General features: G+C 42.5%; 1 protein-coding gene across 1 annotated transcript; it reads left to right on the forward strand.

The window, feature by feature from the left end:
* Window positions 1-5706: 5706 nt before the first annotated feature.
* On the forward strand, window positions 5707-6334 carry LOC131322693 (uncharacterized). Its single transcript, XM_058354108.1, has one exon. It carries the CDS (start codon window positions 5734-5736, stop codon window positions 6067-6069), a length of 336 nt encoding a protein of 111 aa, XP_058210091.1. The 5' UTR covers window positions 5707-5733; the 3' UTR covers window positions 6070-6334.
* Window positions 6335-13495: the final 7161 nt, after the last annotated feature.

Raw genomic sequence — 13495 nt, forward strand, 5'->3', positions numbered from 1 at the left:
TTCATTTCTCTCTCCCTTTTTCCTTGCTCATTTCATGTCTTTAGAGCTGCAAACGAGCCGAGCCGAGCCGAGTTTTAGAGTGTTCGAGCTCGGCTCGAGCTCGTGACGAGCTGCAGGACTCGAGCTCGAGCTCGGCTCGAGATGTATTTACAAAGCTCAAGCTCGGCTCGCTCGGCTCGTTTATGAAACAAATATATATAAATATATATAATATAGTTGAGCTCGCGAGCCAATTCGAGCCGAGTTTCGACTAGCTCGAGCTCGGCTCGTTTATGAAACGAGCCCAGGACTCGAGCTCGAGCTCGTTCGTTTGTGTCTCGAACCGAGCCGAGCCGAGCCGTTGTCGAGCCGGGCTTCGAGCCGCTCACGAGCGGCTCGGATCGTTTGCAGCCCTACATGTCTTCCTTTGATATGTGTGAGTAGTGTAGCAATGTTAGGTTGTGGGATGATTAGCATCCCATAACCAAGTGTATTACTCGTTCTTCTCTAATAAATCTTCATTTTCTAGCCTAATCATGTGTTTGGGTTTATTTTTATGTATCAAAACTTGGAGATGTTAACCTCTTTAATTATATGTAGGCTAGGGTTAATGCACTTGTCACATATGATCCTTGGAGCTATGTCCTCTATGTGTTTGTCCAAATGTCTCCAAAAACCCTAGACATGTTTAGCACCCCTGTTAAGAAGAGAAGAACAAGTTTGTCTCGTGTTATAGGTGTTGGTTATTCCTAAATTTAGCCTTTAGTTTTAATCTCCAGTAAATAAAAGCCGTAGTTAGGTTAAGTAGTCATTTAACTAAATCTCTCTCAAGTTGGTCATCTCAACGCCAAACTCAAGGTTAGCGGTCCTAATGCTAAAAACTCTACTCAAAGCAAACTTCCAATCAAGTTATGGACACGATCCCTATGGATTCGACCCCGGACTTCCGAGTATTATGCTTTCAACCAACCTAGCCATATGCTTGGGGCATTCTTATTTTGGCACAGATTAAGGTCGAAGCATAAGGTGCCAGCTTTTGACCAACCTAACCCTACGCTTAGGGCATTTTTATTTTGGGACACATTAAGGTCACAAGCATAAGGTGCCAGCTTTTGACCAAAAAAAGACAAATGAGTCATGTTGCTTGGCAGAGCAATAAATGCTCGTGGCAAAAGAGAAAGTAATCATGACATTTTCGGTGTCCAAAAATTTATTGTTCTCAAAATTCAGTTTCTTTTATTTTTCTTCGGCTTTCTTTCTCAACCAAACAAGGAGAGAGATTTTTTTTTTTTCCTTTTCTTTCGTTTCTTTTTCATGTGTTCTGTAACGCCCCGAATTTTGGGTACGTTAAAAAAAATATTTTATTATAAAAACGGAATGAGTCCGGCTCATTATTACATCATAAACCTTACAAAAGTACTTTTATTCAAATAACGGAGGGAACGAGGGTTCCTATCTACTGCTCCGCTTCTTCCTCTATCCTGGCTAGCTCATCGGCTCCGAAGGCCTCCAAGGTGTACATCTCACCATGTTCATCTATGAGGTCTGACACATTATACCGGCGTCACCATCAATATAATATGTCAAGATCACCAAAAGGTAACACCTTGAGCTACAACGCTCAATAGGAAATCCTTACCCACCAATCTTACACAGTAAATCATTTACAACAACACTAGCAATCACACATCCACATTCGTTAATCAACTATCGTTGGTGTCTAAGATTTTCGTGTTTCTCCTACGCGACTCATCATAGACCGTGTCAACATTTTCACATACAAATCAACCTTTCAAAATCATTTATTTAACTCACCCAACCTCGGTTCCGCTGCGCCGGTTCCCGAGTATCCTCACAATGGTTCCGCCGCGCCGGGTTTCCATTGACACACAATTGCATTGGCTCCGTACCGCGGATAACCAAGCCATTCCTCACCATAGTTCCGCTGCTCCGGGATCCCATGGGAACGCACACAACCTCAAAATGGTTCCGTTGGTCCGGAATTCCATTGGAATACACATAACCTCACAATGGTTCCGCTTTTCCCGGATTCCCATTGGAACACACACAACCTCACAATGGTTTCGCTTTTTCCGAATTCTCATTGGAACACACACACCCCACTCACATTATGCCACCAAAACCGGTCATAATGTAGTTTCAAAATATTTCCTTCCTCGAAAAATATTTCTTTTCATTAATCACACCTTAGGTGCCATGTTTTTACTTTCTCGGTTCTCGTGTCTCGTTTACATGCAAAGACTCCGCGGTAGGACAAAAGTAAGCATGAAATATTCTAACAAGATAATCCAATTCTATAATATACCACAAGTAACACATTCGATTCATGTATGCAAGCTCATACTCCTTGGAATATCAAAATACGAATACTTCGATTCAAATAGTAACGTTTTAACTTTCGAAATCCGTTCTTTCTCAAAGATCAACAACATACGTTTTACTTGGAATAAGTAAGTAAGTAAGTAAGTAAGGATTTCCTTATCGTTCCTCTAGGCAGTAGTAACGGCTTACGGACGGTAATCGGCGGTCGGACGGAGTAACTTCCTACGGGAGCTTCCGGTAGCTTCGAAAGAGAAAGGTTTCTCTCGAAACTTGACCTTGGCTATTACTACTACTACTTTTGGATCGAGAGGATGGTCGAGTGGCGGCCTTTGATGAGTTTCTTGAAGAACATAACAAGAACTCAAGAATACCAAGAACAAGCAAGAACAAAGGAAGAACACAAGTTTTTCTAGAGAGAGAAGTTGCTAGGTTGGAAGGTGTGAGTTGAATGGCAAGAATGAGGTGCTATTTATAGCAAAAGTCTTCGTTATTACCCAAGGGATAAAATTTTCGCTAGCAATTATTATCCAATGGGTAAAGATTTTCCTAGAAAAAATATTAGGCCAAAAGGTACAAGGTACTAGATTTCTAAATCAAATATCTCATTAAAGAATTCTAATTAGGCACATGTTTTGATTAAACTAATAGATATTGTACTAAACAAATCTAGGGTTTTGATACATGTGTACAAATGCCCAATATTTAAATATAGAAGTGGTACCAAGTACCCTAATTAAATAATAGGTTAGGATTCTCTCCATTTAAATAACAATAAAGTACTTGCATTAGTTTAATCAATAAAGTACATTTAGAAATCTAGGGATTTGATTTACCCCAATATTTTAATGCATAAAAGTACATGGAAATCAATACTTGAATATAAAAACAAAGCCTTGTACCTAGTTGGAAGATAGGAGCTATTACCCAATAGGTAATAATTTTTCTAGCGGTTAATAACCAATGAATAATGGGGGGTGGAAGAATATCTAATAAACAATGTATGGGTGTCCTTTGCTCATATGCATATATGTAATATAATATTGGTACTAATCAACACATGTGAAATCTAGAAAATGATTTGTTTATAAAACCTTTGTACTAGTTGAAAGATTAACCCTATTACCAAATGGATAATAAATTTCCTAGTATTTATTGTCCAATGAACAAAAGTAATAAGAAAATTTTTATAGTTAAATAATCAAAAATGTCATTTTAAACAATTATAAAATTCTATTCTTTTATAGATATTAGTACTTAATCAAATCTTTCAATGAATACCTTTAATATAAAGAATAGGATTTCTATTATCTAATGGATAAAAGTTCTCTTAACTTTTATCGTCCAATGGATAAAGAAGAAAACCAAAATAAATAAACAATTTTCAAGTCTAGGGTTGAAAAGGTTCACAAGGTTCAAAGATAGGCAAAAAGGTCCATCTATGGTTAAGGAAATGTAACTAGGTGACTTCCTAGTTTGGTTTCTCTAACTGGTCGGTTAGAAATGAATTATACACGAATTTCAAGGGGCTAAAATATAATTACGACAAATTATAGGAATTTAAAAGCAATCCAAGTAATAAAATTCAAATATTTAATGAAATTTTTATTGACTGAAAATCAGGGCCGTTACATGTTCCAAATAAACTCTTTGTTCCAATTTGTGTAGTCAGTTTTGGAGATGGGCCGAGCTATTTGCAACCACAAATTCCCTAAACGTAACATGTTCTAAAATTAATTACTTTCGGATAAAAATGCCCTTAAAAAAATTGACAAAAACACCCCCAATGAAATGACTTCGTTTTAGGATGGATCCATCATCTTCCTCTCTACTCTTCTTCCCCAACATGGAATCGAGAATGTACAGTACAAATTCTTCCTATTTCTTTCCGATGGAATACTTTAAGTCTAATGGTAGAATTTAGACTTGTACAGAATTCTCCCTACTTTTCTTCTTGAAGATGCCTATCTTCTTTCTTTGAATCGAGAATGTACAGTACAATTTCTGGTGGTTCGATAAAACTCATTTTGTGTGTTTTTTTGTTTGTTTTGATTACAGATTGCCCGGGTCCCCAGTCGGAGTCTGCTGGGAAATCCGATGCCTATGAAGGATATGCCCGAATCAGGAAGTTTGTGCTACTACTCCCAAAGGCCCTAACCTCGATTCATTCGTATGGAACTCGCATTTCTTCGCTGATGAACCCAGTCCCATCACGCATTAGCAAGATGCGTGATATTAATCGTGCATTTCGTGAATGCGTTATATGAAGCATGACGCATTCGGAATTTGTGTTTTTAACAGTCACAATCTGCGTTTGTTTGTAAAAAAAAGACATGACACATCTTTAAGATGCGTTATAAAGGGTTCGGATATTAGAATATGAATTTTGTAAACATTTTCAAGTTCTAAAATTTGAAATTTTTAAAATTTTTCAGAAATGTGTATTCGAACATGTCAATTTTTTTTTTTGAAGGAAGTGGTGTTGGTGATGGTGGGACGCAACTGGTGGTAGTAGCAATGCGGCGATTATGGAGGTGGAGGTGGTGACCGTGGTGTAGCGTGGTTGGGTGTGGTGGTGATGGGCCGGTGGTGTGGCGTTGTTGGGTGTGGTGGTGATGGGCAGTTGGTGGTGTACATGTACTGATATTGTATGGTGGTGGTGGTGGTGGGTGGTCATGAAGAAGAGAGAACAGTGAAGACAGATAAGGGGGATGGGGAGGAGATGGCTGGTAGGAAGGAAAAGGTATTTTTGAAAATTTATGGATATTTGCTAGGTTGCATTTAAAAATTTGTTATAAAATTTGTGGGTTAAGTTTAGAACTGATTACGTATAAAAAATTTGTAGTTGCAAATAGCTCTGCCCTTAGGGATTTCAGCTTTATAAAGAAACATGATTAATTATTGCACGTATTTCATTGAATAATGCTCATTGGGTTTTGAAATGGGCCATTTTCTATGGGACTTCAAAAAGATGGTAACTGGCACTAACAAATGGGGGCAGATGTATTTTGAAAATTAATACCCATCAAAAATAAATTAAGAATATTTGTTAATGCTGAAAATGTCTTTAACGGGTATTAATTAATTATCAAAATATATCATTGGCCGTCGTTTTCCCTAATAAAAACGTTGCCGTGGTCCCATCGTTAGTAAAACGACACCGTGTGATCAGATTCAGATCCAACAATACCCAAATGGTCCGGCTAAATACAACTGCGAATTTATTACATGTAGTCAATTCATAAAAGGAATCATTGGGATTCCCTTTGAATTTACTGCATGTAGCCAATTCATAAAAGCGAATCCTTGATATTCCCTTTTATGAATTGACTACATGTAGTTAATTCGCAGTTGTATTTAGCATCACCCTGCCCAAAACTCTCCCTGTGTGTCTCTCAAGTCTCAACCCAAACAATGCCGTCGCCGAAGCCCTTCGCGACAGCCCTGGGTACCCTCCGCCTCCGCCTAACCTCCGACCTCCGCCTCCGCGGCGGCAGTGGAGACGGTCCCAGCCGCTGGGCCACCCCCGGCCACCAAGATCGCCCAAACGGCTACCTCTTCAACCGGCCGCCGGGGCAGGCGAGGAAGTGGGAGGACTGGGAGCTCCCTTGCTACGTCACGAGCTTCCTCACCATTGTCATACTCGGAGTGGGCCTCAACGCCAAGCCCGACCTCACCATCGAGACCTGGGCCCACCAGAAAGCCCTCCAGCGTCTCCAGGCCCAGCAATTGGCTGATAATTCTGAATGATTGTTGAATCTATTCGGTAATTTGATTTACCTTTCTGCCCTGTTTTGAGCGAACGTGTTGGAAAGAAGATCTTGGCTCTTGAGCATCTCAAACAGCTTCGGTTTATTATTTTTTTATTTTTTAAATCTTGAATTGTTATATACTGTATGTGGAGGAGTTTATGATGATTCTCTGAATTCGAGTTCCAGTTTTATGTCTTCGGTGATACTAATTGTTTAGCTGTCTGCTTGGGGCATCGACTAGGAATTAGTAGCTGAAAATACTAGGCGCACATCCAAGTTTACATCCATTCTTTTAAATCATCTCTTACAAGTGATGGTGGGAGTCAGTCACATAATCCTTCAAAATATCCCGCGCTCCCGCTCTCAATCCTCGCACAACACTCGCGCTCTCAATCAGTGCTCTTGTGCATTTTAGTAGGTTGAGATGTGTTTGAAAGACACTTTCACGCTTACGCTCTCACACGCGAATTATGTGACTTAGGGTAGGACCCTCTAAATAGCTTTATGGGTCCACATTCATTTGTGAGAGAGGATGTAAGAACAGATGTAAACTTAGAGGTGTCCCTAGCAATGATCATTGGTATTTGTTGCCTGTTTGATTGAATGTCTTCTAAATGGTTATCTGATCTTCTTGCAACCCTTTTTTTCCTGCATAACAGAAATACTGGTGCAAGTGGCTACGGTACTGTTGGTGGTGGGTGGTGGCACCTTGGCCGGGTGGTGGTTGTGCTTGAATGTTAGAGATTGTGGTGGAGTAGTAGTAGTACTAGTGCTGATCCGAAAATGGTTTCTACCTTTAAAAAGTGGAAACAGATTGCTTTGTTTCGCCTTTACTTTTATTTTACATTGCATCGGTGCATCCAACTCCATAAAATTCAGATGTTCTCCTGTGTGTGTGTGTGTGTGTTTTTTTTATGCTGAAACAAATTGGGCGTTAATCCTGCAGTTAAATTTAGAGCAAGGAAAGCTTGGCTCTCTACCAGTTGTGTGTAAGTGGTGCTTGGAGAGAAATGAATGAGAGTTCATCAGTATAGTATTTCTATTAACCCCTAGTTGTTGGTGCACTGGTAGTCACATGGCAACCAAGGCCGTCAGAAAGCCGTTGGTCTTGGTTCGACTCCTACCCACGTGTTATCAATTCTTATGTTGAGCCAATCCATATGAGGCTTTGGTCCAGCTTTTATTAAGCTCCTCTAGGGGACATTGGGACTGGTTCCCTAATTAGTTTGTCCATTGGGCGGGATACTGGATTATCAAAAAGGAAGTATAGAGTTTTCTATTGCATTCATTGAAGGGATTGCTCCTAATCTCCTCCCCAGCAGCATGTCTTTCTCTTCCTTTGCTTTTTGTTTTTCATTTTTTTTTCCTTGCAGTATAGGGTACTTTGTTGTCCTCTGGAGATATATGGATTTGTAGGGTATTTCACTTAAAGGAGTTTTGCCCCATTTTTTGTACTTCTTTAGGATTCTTGGGTTTTACTCTCATGTGATTGTGTATAAGAGAGCAGAGAAAGACTGGATTTAGTCTGATGACGATGAGACTGAATTTACGATGATGAAATGGCTTTGGATTAGAGATGTGTCGTTATTGTTTGAGAAAACATTGATGTTGAATTGTAAAATATGCCATGGTTGGGACACGGTTATTTACAAGTTGGGCGTCTCTCACTTATGAAGTGCAATATATGGGTAGTGCACGTGACTGGGTCTTAGATATCATGCATCCTGTAGGGAGGTATTCCCGAGCAGATACATTTAGTTACCAAACACGTGATGTTTGGGAACACGTGGTAAATACGACTGGACTTATCGCCGAGCAGTACGGTGAACAGCGATATGGAACAGTGATATGAGAAGTCATGGCTATAAATAGACTGTTCGGTTATGATATAGCCGAACAGATGATGTAAAGAACCTAGCACGTGATACGAGTGATCACGGGTTGAAAGCAATGCAATCGATATCCGAATAAATGGTACGTGGGACCATAGTTTGAATATAGACAGGACAGTCATCATGCTAAACAAGTGTTCGGCAATATGGACCAGTAACATGAGAAGTCAATGGTCCAGGAAGGTTGTACGGGCTCAAGGACCAGTTACATGTGAGGTAACTGGTCCAAGCCGTCTGTTCGGCTACGAGACAGCCGAACAAGGAAGGAGCTCTAAATCGAGAGTAGGAGCAAAGGGAATACTCTGGAAGATTCCAGAATAGTCATGTCCCATAAAGGGATAAAGATCCCAAGAATATAGGATCTGAGAGAGATACCCAACGAATATGGGATGTTCGGCTCTTAAAGGAAAAGAATCCTAAAAGGACTCTTTTCCATAAACTGATAAAGGAAACGAGACTCCTTGATATCCTGGGTTTCCTATACGAGTTAGGAATCCTATAGTAACATGGATGCTTGGACAGTAAGCATCCATAAATCTATAAATATGAAGAGAACCTAGAGGAAAAAGGTACGCAATATTGCATTATTATTGCTTTCCTATTGATGATTAGGGCTGAGTTTTTTAGTACGTGATACTAACAAAAGCATCGGAGGGCCTTTGCCACGAGAGGCAAAGGTGCACTCACCCCCTGTCTATTTTGCAGATTAGGGTTCAGACGTCGAGCTAGGGTTCCGGTGAAGAGGCACGAATAAGCCGTTGCAATCCAGTTGATCCGAAGCATCAATTGTTTTCATCCCTCTACAATTGGCGCCGTCTGTGGGAAACGAAAGAATTCCCTTTTGAAATACGACCATGGTGGAAGTAACTCCAGCAACACCGCATGAACCACAAGATGTGTTAGATGAGGGAAGGAACAAATCCCCGCCTGGAGCTCCGAGAAAGCCCCAGGGGGGGCACAAGAGGAACACGAGTAAGGACCGGCCCCTTACCGTGCATCATAACTCCAGAAATAGAGGAGATGGAGAGACGGCTTCGAGATCCACGAGAAGGAGTAAATCCCATCAAAGGGATGAATCGATCGCGCACTCCAGGAGTGTGCACCATAGTGACGACGTTCTTGATAGGAAGAGGCAAAAAGTCGAGGAGTATGCTCGTCTGATTAAAAAACGAGAGCATGAGATCAGAGAATTGGAAAGAATTAAGGAGCATCCGGAGGATTCTGGCCTGTCTCGAAGAAATTCTAGAGGCAGTAGATATGTTGTGGTACAATACAGAAAAGCTCCTTCACGAGGAAGAAGGAGCAGAAGTAAGAGCAAAAGTCCTGTTATAGGGCATCATGAGGCTTCTCCACGAAAAAGGGGAAGAAAAAGTAGAAGCCGAACACCAGAGAGAAGGACTTCTTCACGAAAAAGGAGGGGCAGAGACCGAAGTTCTACCCCCGAGGAAGAGGATACGAGAAAGCATCATCGAGACAGGTACGAGAGACCTGGTGCTGATTGGGTCAAGGCTTCGGCCCACAATTCAAAGGAGCAAGAGGATGGGACAGTGACTGCACGAGAAGCAGCACGCAAGGCCCTGAGTAATATTGCGGCCTCTCCCTTTACAAAGAGGCTACAAGAAGCAAGGTTGCCGAGCAGAGTGAAGCACGGTGCATTCGTACTTTACGAGACAAATACGGATCCCGTAGCTCACATACAGCATTATCAACAGGCCATGTTTATGCATGAGGGGGATGATTCCATCTTGTGTAAGATGTTTCCCTCCAGTCTTGGCAAGGTGGCTTTATCCTGGTTTCATAAGTTGGCCCCACGATCCATACGAGGATGGAGGCAGTTGGCGGAGGAATTCACTGCTCGGTTTTTAACAAGCAGAAAGGCCCCAAAAACTTTTGAGAGTCTTTCCACCATGAAGCAGGAGGAGAACGAGCAGATCAGGGATTATGCAAAGAAGTACTGGGAAACTTTTAACGAGATTGAAAGTTGCAGTGAAGAGTATGCAATTGCTACGTTCAAAACTGGTTTGCCTGTTCGGGGAGAGCTGCGCCGTTCATTAAATAAACATCCAGTAGCCACCTTGGCTAAATTGATGGAACGGATAGAGCAACATGCCAGAATGGAGGATGACATACTCCGTGAGGATGGCAGGACGGTTGCCGAACAGCAGAAGGCACCTGCCAAAAAGGTGGATAAGCCTGAACCCAAGTCTTACAGAGACAGAAGGGAGTACGGGCAGGCTAAGAAAGAGCCATACAAGGACAAGCAAGCTCCTGACCCCAAGTCCTTCTTCTCTATCACTACGGTTTGGAAGGAGCCAATATACAGGATTCTTTATCGAATAAAGAATCAGCCATATTTCAAATGGCCCCCAAGTCTAGGCGGAGACAAAGATGCAAAGCGTGCTACGAATCAGCACTGCAGTTATCACAAAGATTGGGGCCATATGACCGAGGATTGTGAGGTATACAAGAGGCACCTTGATGATTTGGTCTCGCGGGGCTATCTCAAGGAGTTTATCCAGGAGGACCCTAAAGAGAAAGGGAAGGCCATGGAACTGGGTTACGAGCAACACCCTAAAGGCGTGATCCATATGATACATGGGTTGGCTGCACCTTATACGAGGAGTGAGGTGAGGCTGTTGCAAAGACAGGTCAAGCATGATCAGCATGTGATGCGGTTGGGAAACAAGAGAGGGCGAGAGACTAATGCATGCAACGAGAGCATGGCATTCAGTGACGATGATTTGGCGGAGGTCCAAGTACCCCACAATGATGCATTGGTCGTAACCCTACGAGTTGGGGAATACGACATCGAAAGAATTCTAGTGGACTCGGGGAGCTGTACAGAGGTGTTGTACTATGATGCATTCAAGAAGCTGGGCCTGGCCCAATCAGACTTAGAACAGTCTACAACGCCTCTTATTGGGTTCGGTGCAGGAGCAGTCTGGCCCCTCGGAAAGGTAACGTTACCTGTTCGGGCCGGATCAGTAGTGCTGAGAACAGGTTTTTTGGTGGTCGATGTCCCATCTTCCTATAACGCGATTATAGGAAGGACTTGGTTGCACAAAATGAGAGCAGTTTCCTCGACTTATCACCAGATGGTGAAGTTCCCAGGATCAAATGGGATTGAAGTCCTTAAAGGAAACCAGAAGGTGGCACAGCAATGCTTGATTTCCATCATCAGAACAGCCCCAAAGGTCCACCATGTTCACACACTGGAAGTACCAGATCAACCAACCATCGAGGATGTTGGGAGAAGCCCGGCTGAAAAAGTGGTTGAGGGCCTGGAGAAGATTCAGATCAACGAGATTGATCCTGAAAGATATTTTTTGATTGGGAAATCATTACCAGCAAACGAAAAGGCTGAATCAATAAGATTTCTAAAGGAATATATTGATGTTTTTGCATGGGTGCCAGAGGAAATGCCCGGGGTGGATGCAGACGTGATCTGTCATCATTTAAACATTGACCCTCAACACAAGCCGATCATTCAGAAAAAACGAAGGGCTGCCGTGCAGCATGTAGATGCAGTGATTGAAGAGGTCGATCGTTTGTTGGAGGCCAAGGCAATACGTGAAGTCTATTACCCAGAATGGTTATCCAACACTGTTGTGGTAAAGAAGAAGAATGGGAAGTGGCGTGTCTGTGTGGACTTCACAGACCTGAACAAAGCATGTCCTAAGGACAGTTTTCCTTTGCCTAGGATTGACCAATTGGTTGATGCAACCTCTGGTTATGAGCGAATGAGTTTTCTCGATGCATATCGAGGATATCATCAGATTGCAATGTTTGAACCTGATCAAGAGAAGACTTCGTTCATCACACCACGAGGGTTATACTGTTACAGTGTCATGCCGTTTGGGCTAAGAAATGCTGGGGCTACATACCAAAGACTTGCAACCATTATGTTCAAGAAGCTCATCGGGAAGACTTTGGAAGTTTACATAGATGATATGGTGGTAAAGAGTCGAGAAAAGGGAGGGCATATTTCTGATCTAAAGGAAGTGTTCGAAATCCTGAGGAAGTATAAATTAAAGCTCAACGCCTCGAAGTGTGCGTTTGGAGTTGGTTCAGGAAAATTCCTGGGCCATTTGGTAACTTTGAGAGGGATAGAGGCAAATCCCGATCAGATTGATGCCTTACAAAGATTACAAAGTCCCAAAACTACCAAGGAAGTCCAGAGGCTGACTGGAATGGCAGCAGCACTTAACAGATTCATCAGCAGGTCAAGCGACAAATGCAGACCCTTCTTTCAGTTATTGAAAAAAAGGGAGGGATTTGAATGGGGAGCAGAATGTGAACAAGCTTTCCAGGACCTGAAGAAGTACCTGGCTGAGCCCCCACTGTTGTCAACTCCACAGCCTGGTGAGTCTTTAATTCTGTACTTAGCTGTTTCCGAGCACGCAGTAAGTGCAGTCTTGTTGAGGGATTTGGGGATCGAACAAATCCCCATTTATTATGTTAGCAAGACATTGTTGGATGCAGAGACGAGATATCTGCCTTTAGAAAGACTTGTCCTGGCACTTAGGACAGCAACCAGGAAATTGCCACACTACTTCCAAAGCCATAAGGTTGTGGTTTATACTGAGTATCCATTAAAATCACTGCTTCGAAAGGCAGATTTCTCGGGACGGATCTCGACATGGTCCGTAGAGCTGAGTCAGTATGATCTCGAGTATCAGCCACGCACAGCAATTAAAGGCCAAGTATTGGCTGATTTTGTGGCAGAGTTTTCCCCCACTGTTGCTCCCTTGCCTCCTACGAGAAAGGAACAGGCAGCTAAGACATCATCCTTGAAGGATCAGCCCATAGCCGAACAGGATCCCAAAGAATGGAAGTTATTCGTTGATGGATCAGCGTGTAATACTGGTTCTGGAATTGGAGTTGTCCTCTTTCCTCCTCAAGGAGTTATGATTGAACTCTCTGTTCGGCTTGGATTCAGTGCATCGAATAATGTGGCTGAATATGAAGCACTCTTGGCAGGATTAAGAAGTGCAAAAACCCTTAAGGCAGAACGGGTCAGGGTGTACTGTGATTCCCAGCTCGTTGTGAATCAACTGTCCGGCGAGTACGAGACTCGGAATGAAAAGATGGTAGCCTACGTGCAGGCAGCAAAAGACTTGCTCGATACCTTCGAGAGGGTATACATTGAGCAAATAAGTTCTGGACAGAATGCTCATGCAGATTCTTTAGCTTGGTTGGCTGCGGCAGTACCAACAGAGTTTAAAAGAAGGGTGGCAGTAGAATACCTCAATGAGCCGAGCATTGGGAGGAGTGTAGGCTTGGTCTTGGACGTGAACCAAGGGCCAAGTTGGATGGACCCAATAATGGAGTTCTTACGAGACGAGATACTCCCTTCTGATAAAAAGGAGGCCCACAAGATAAGAGTCAAATCTGCAAGGTTTTGGCTGTCCCCAGAGGGTAAGTTGTATAGGAAATCCTTTACGGGTCCCTATTTGCTATGCGTGCATCCTGAGATGGTACAGAAGTTCCTTCATGAAATCCACGAGGGAACATGTGGGAGTCATGCTGGAG

Source organism: Rhododendron vialii, chromosome 4a (assembly GCF_030253575.1).
Source record: "Rhododendron vialii isolate Sample 1 chromosome 4a, ASM3025357v1".
Lineage (NCBI taxonomy): Eukaryota > Viridiplantae > Streptophyta > Magnoliopsida > Ericales > Ericaceae > Rhododendron > Rhododendron vialii.

Excerpts from the sequence above, each read along its gene's own strand:
- LOC131322693 (XM_058354108.1), top strand. The coding sequence starts at position 5,734 with ATGCCGTCGCCGAAGCCCTTCGCGACAGCCCTGGGTACCCTCCGCCTC.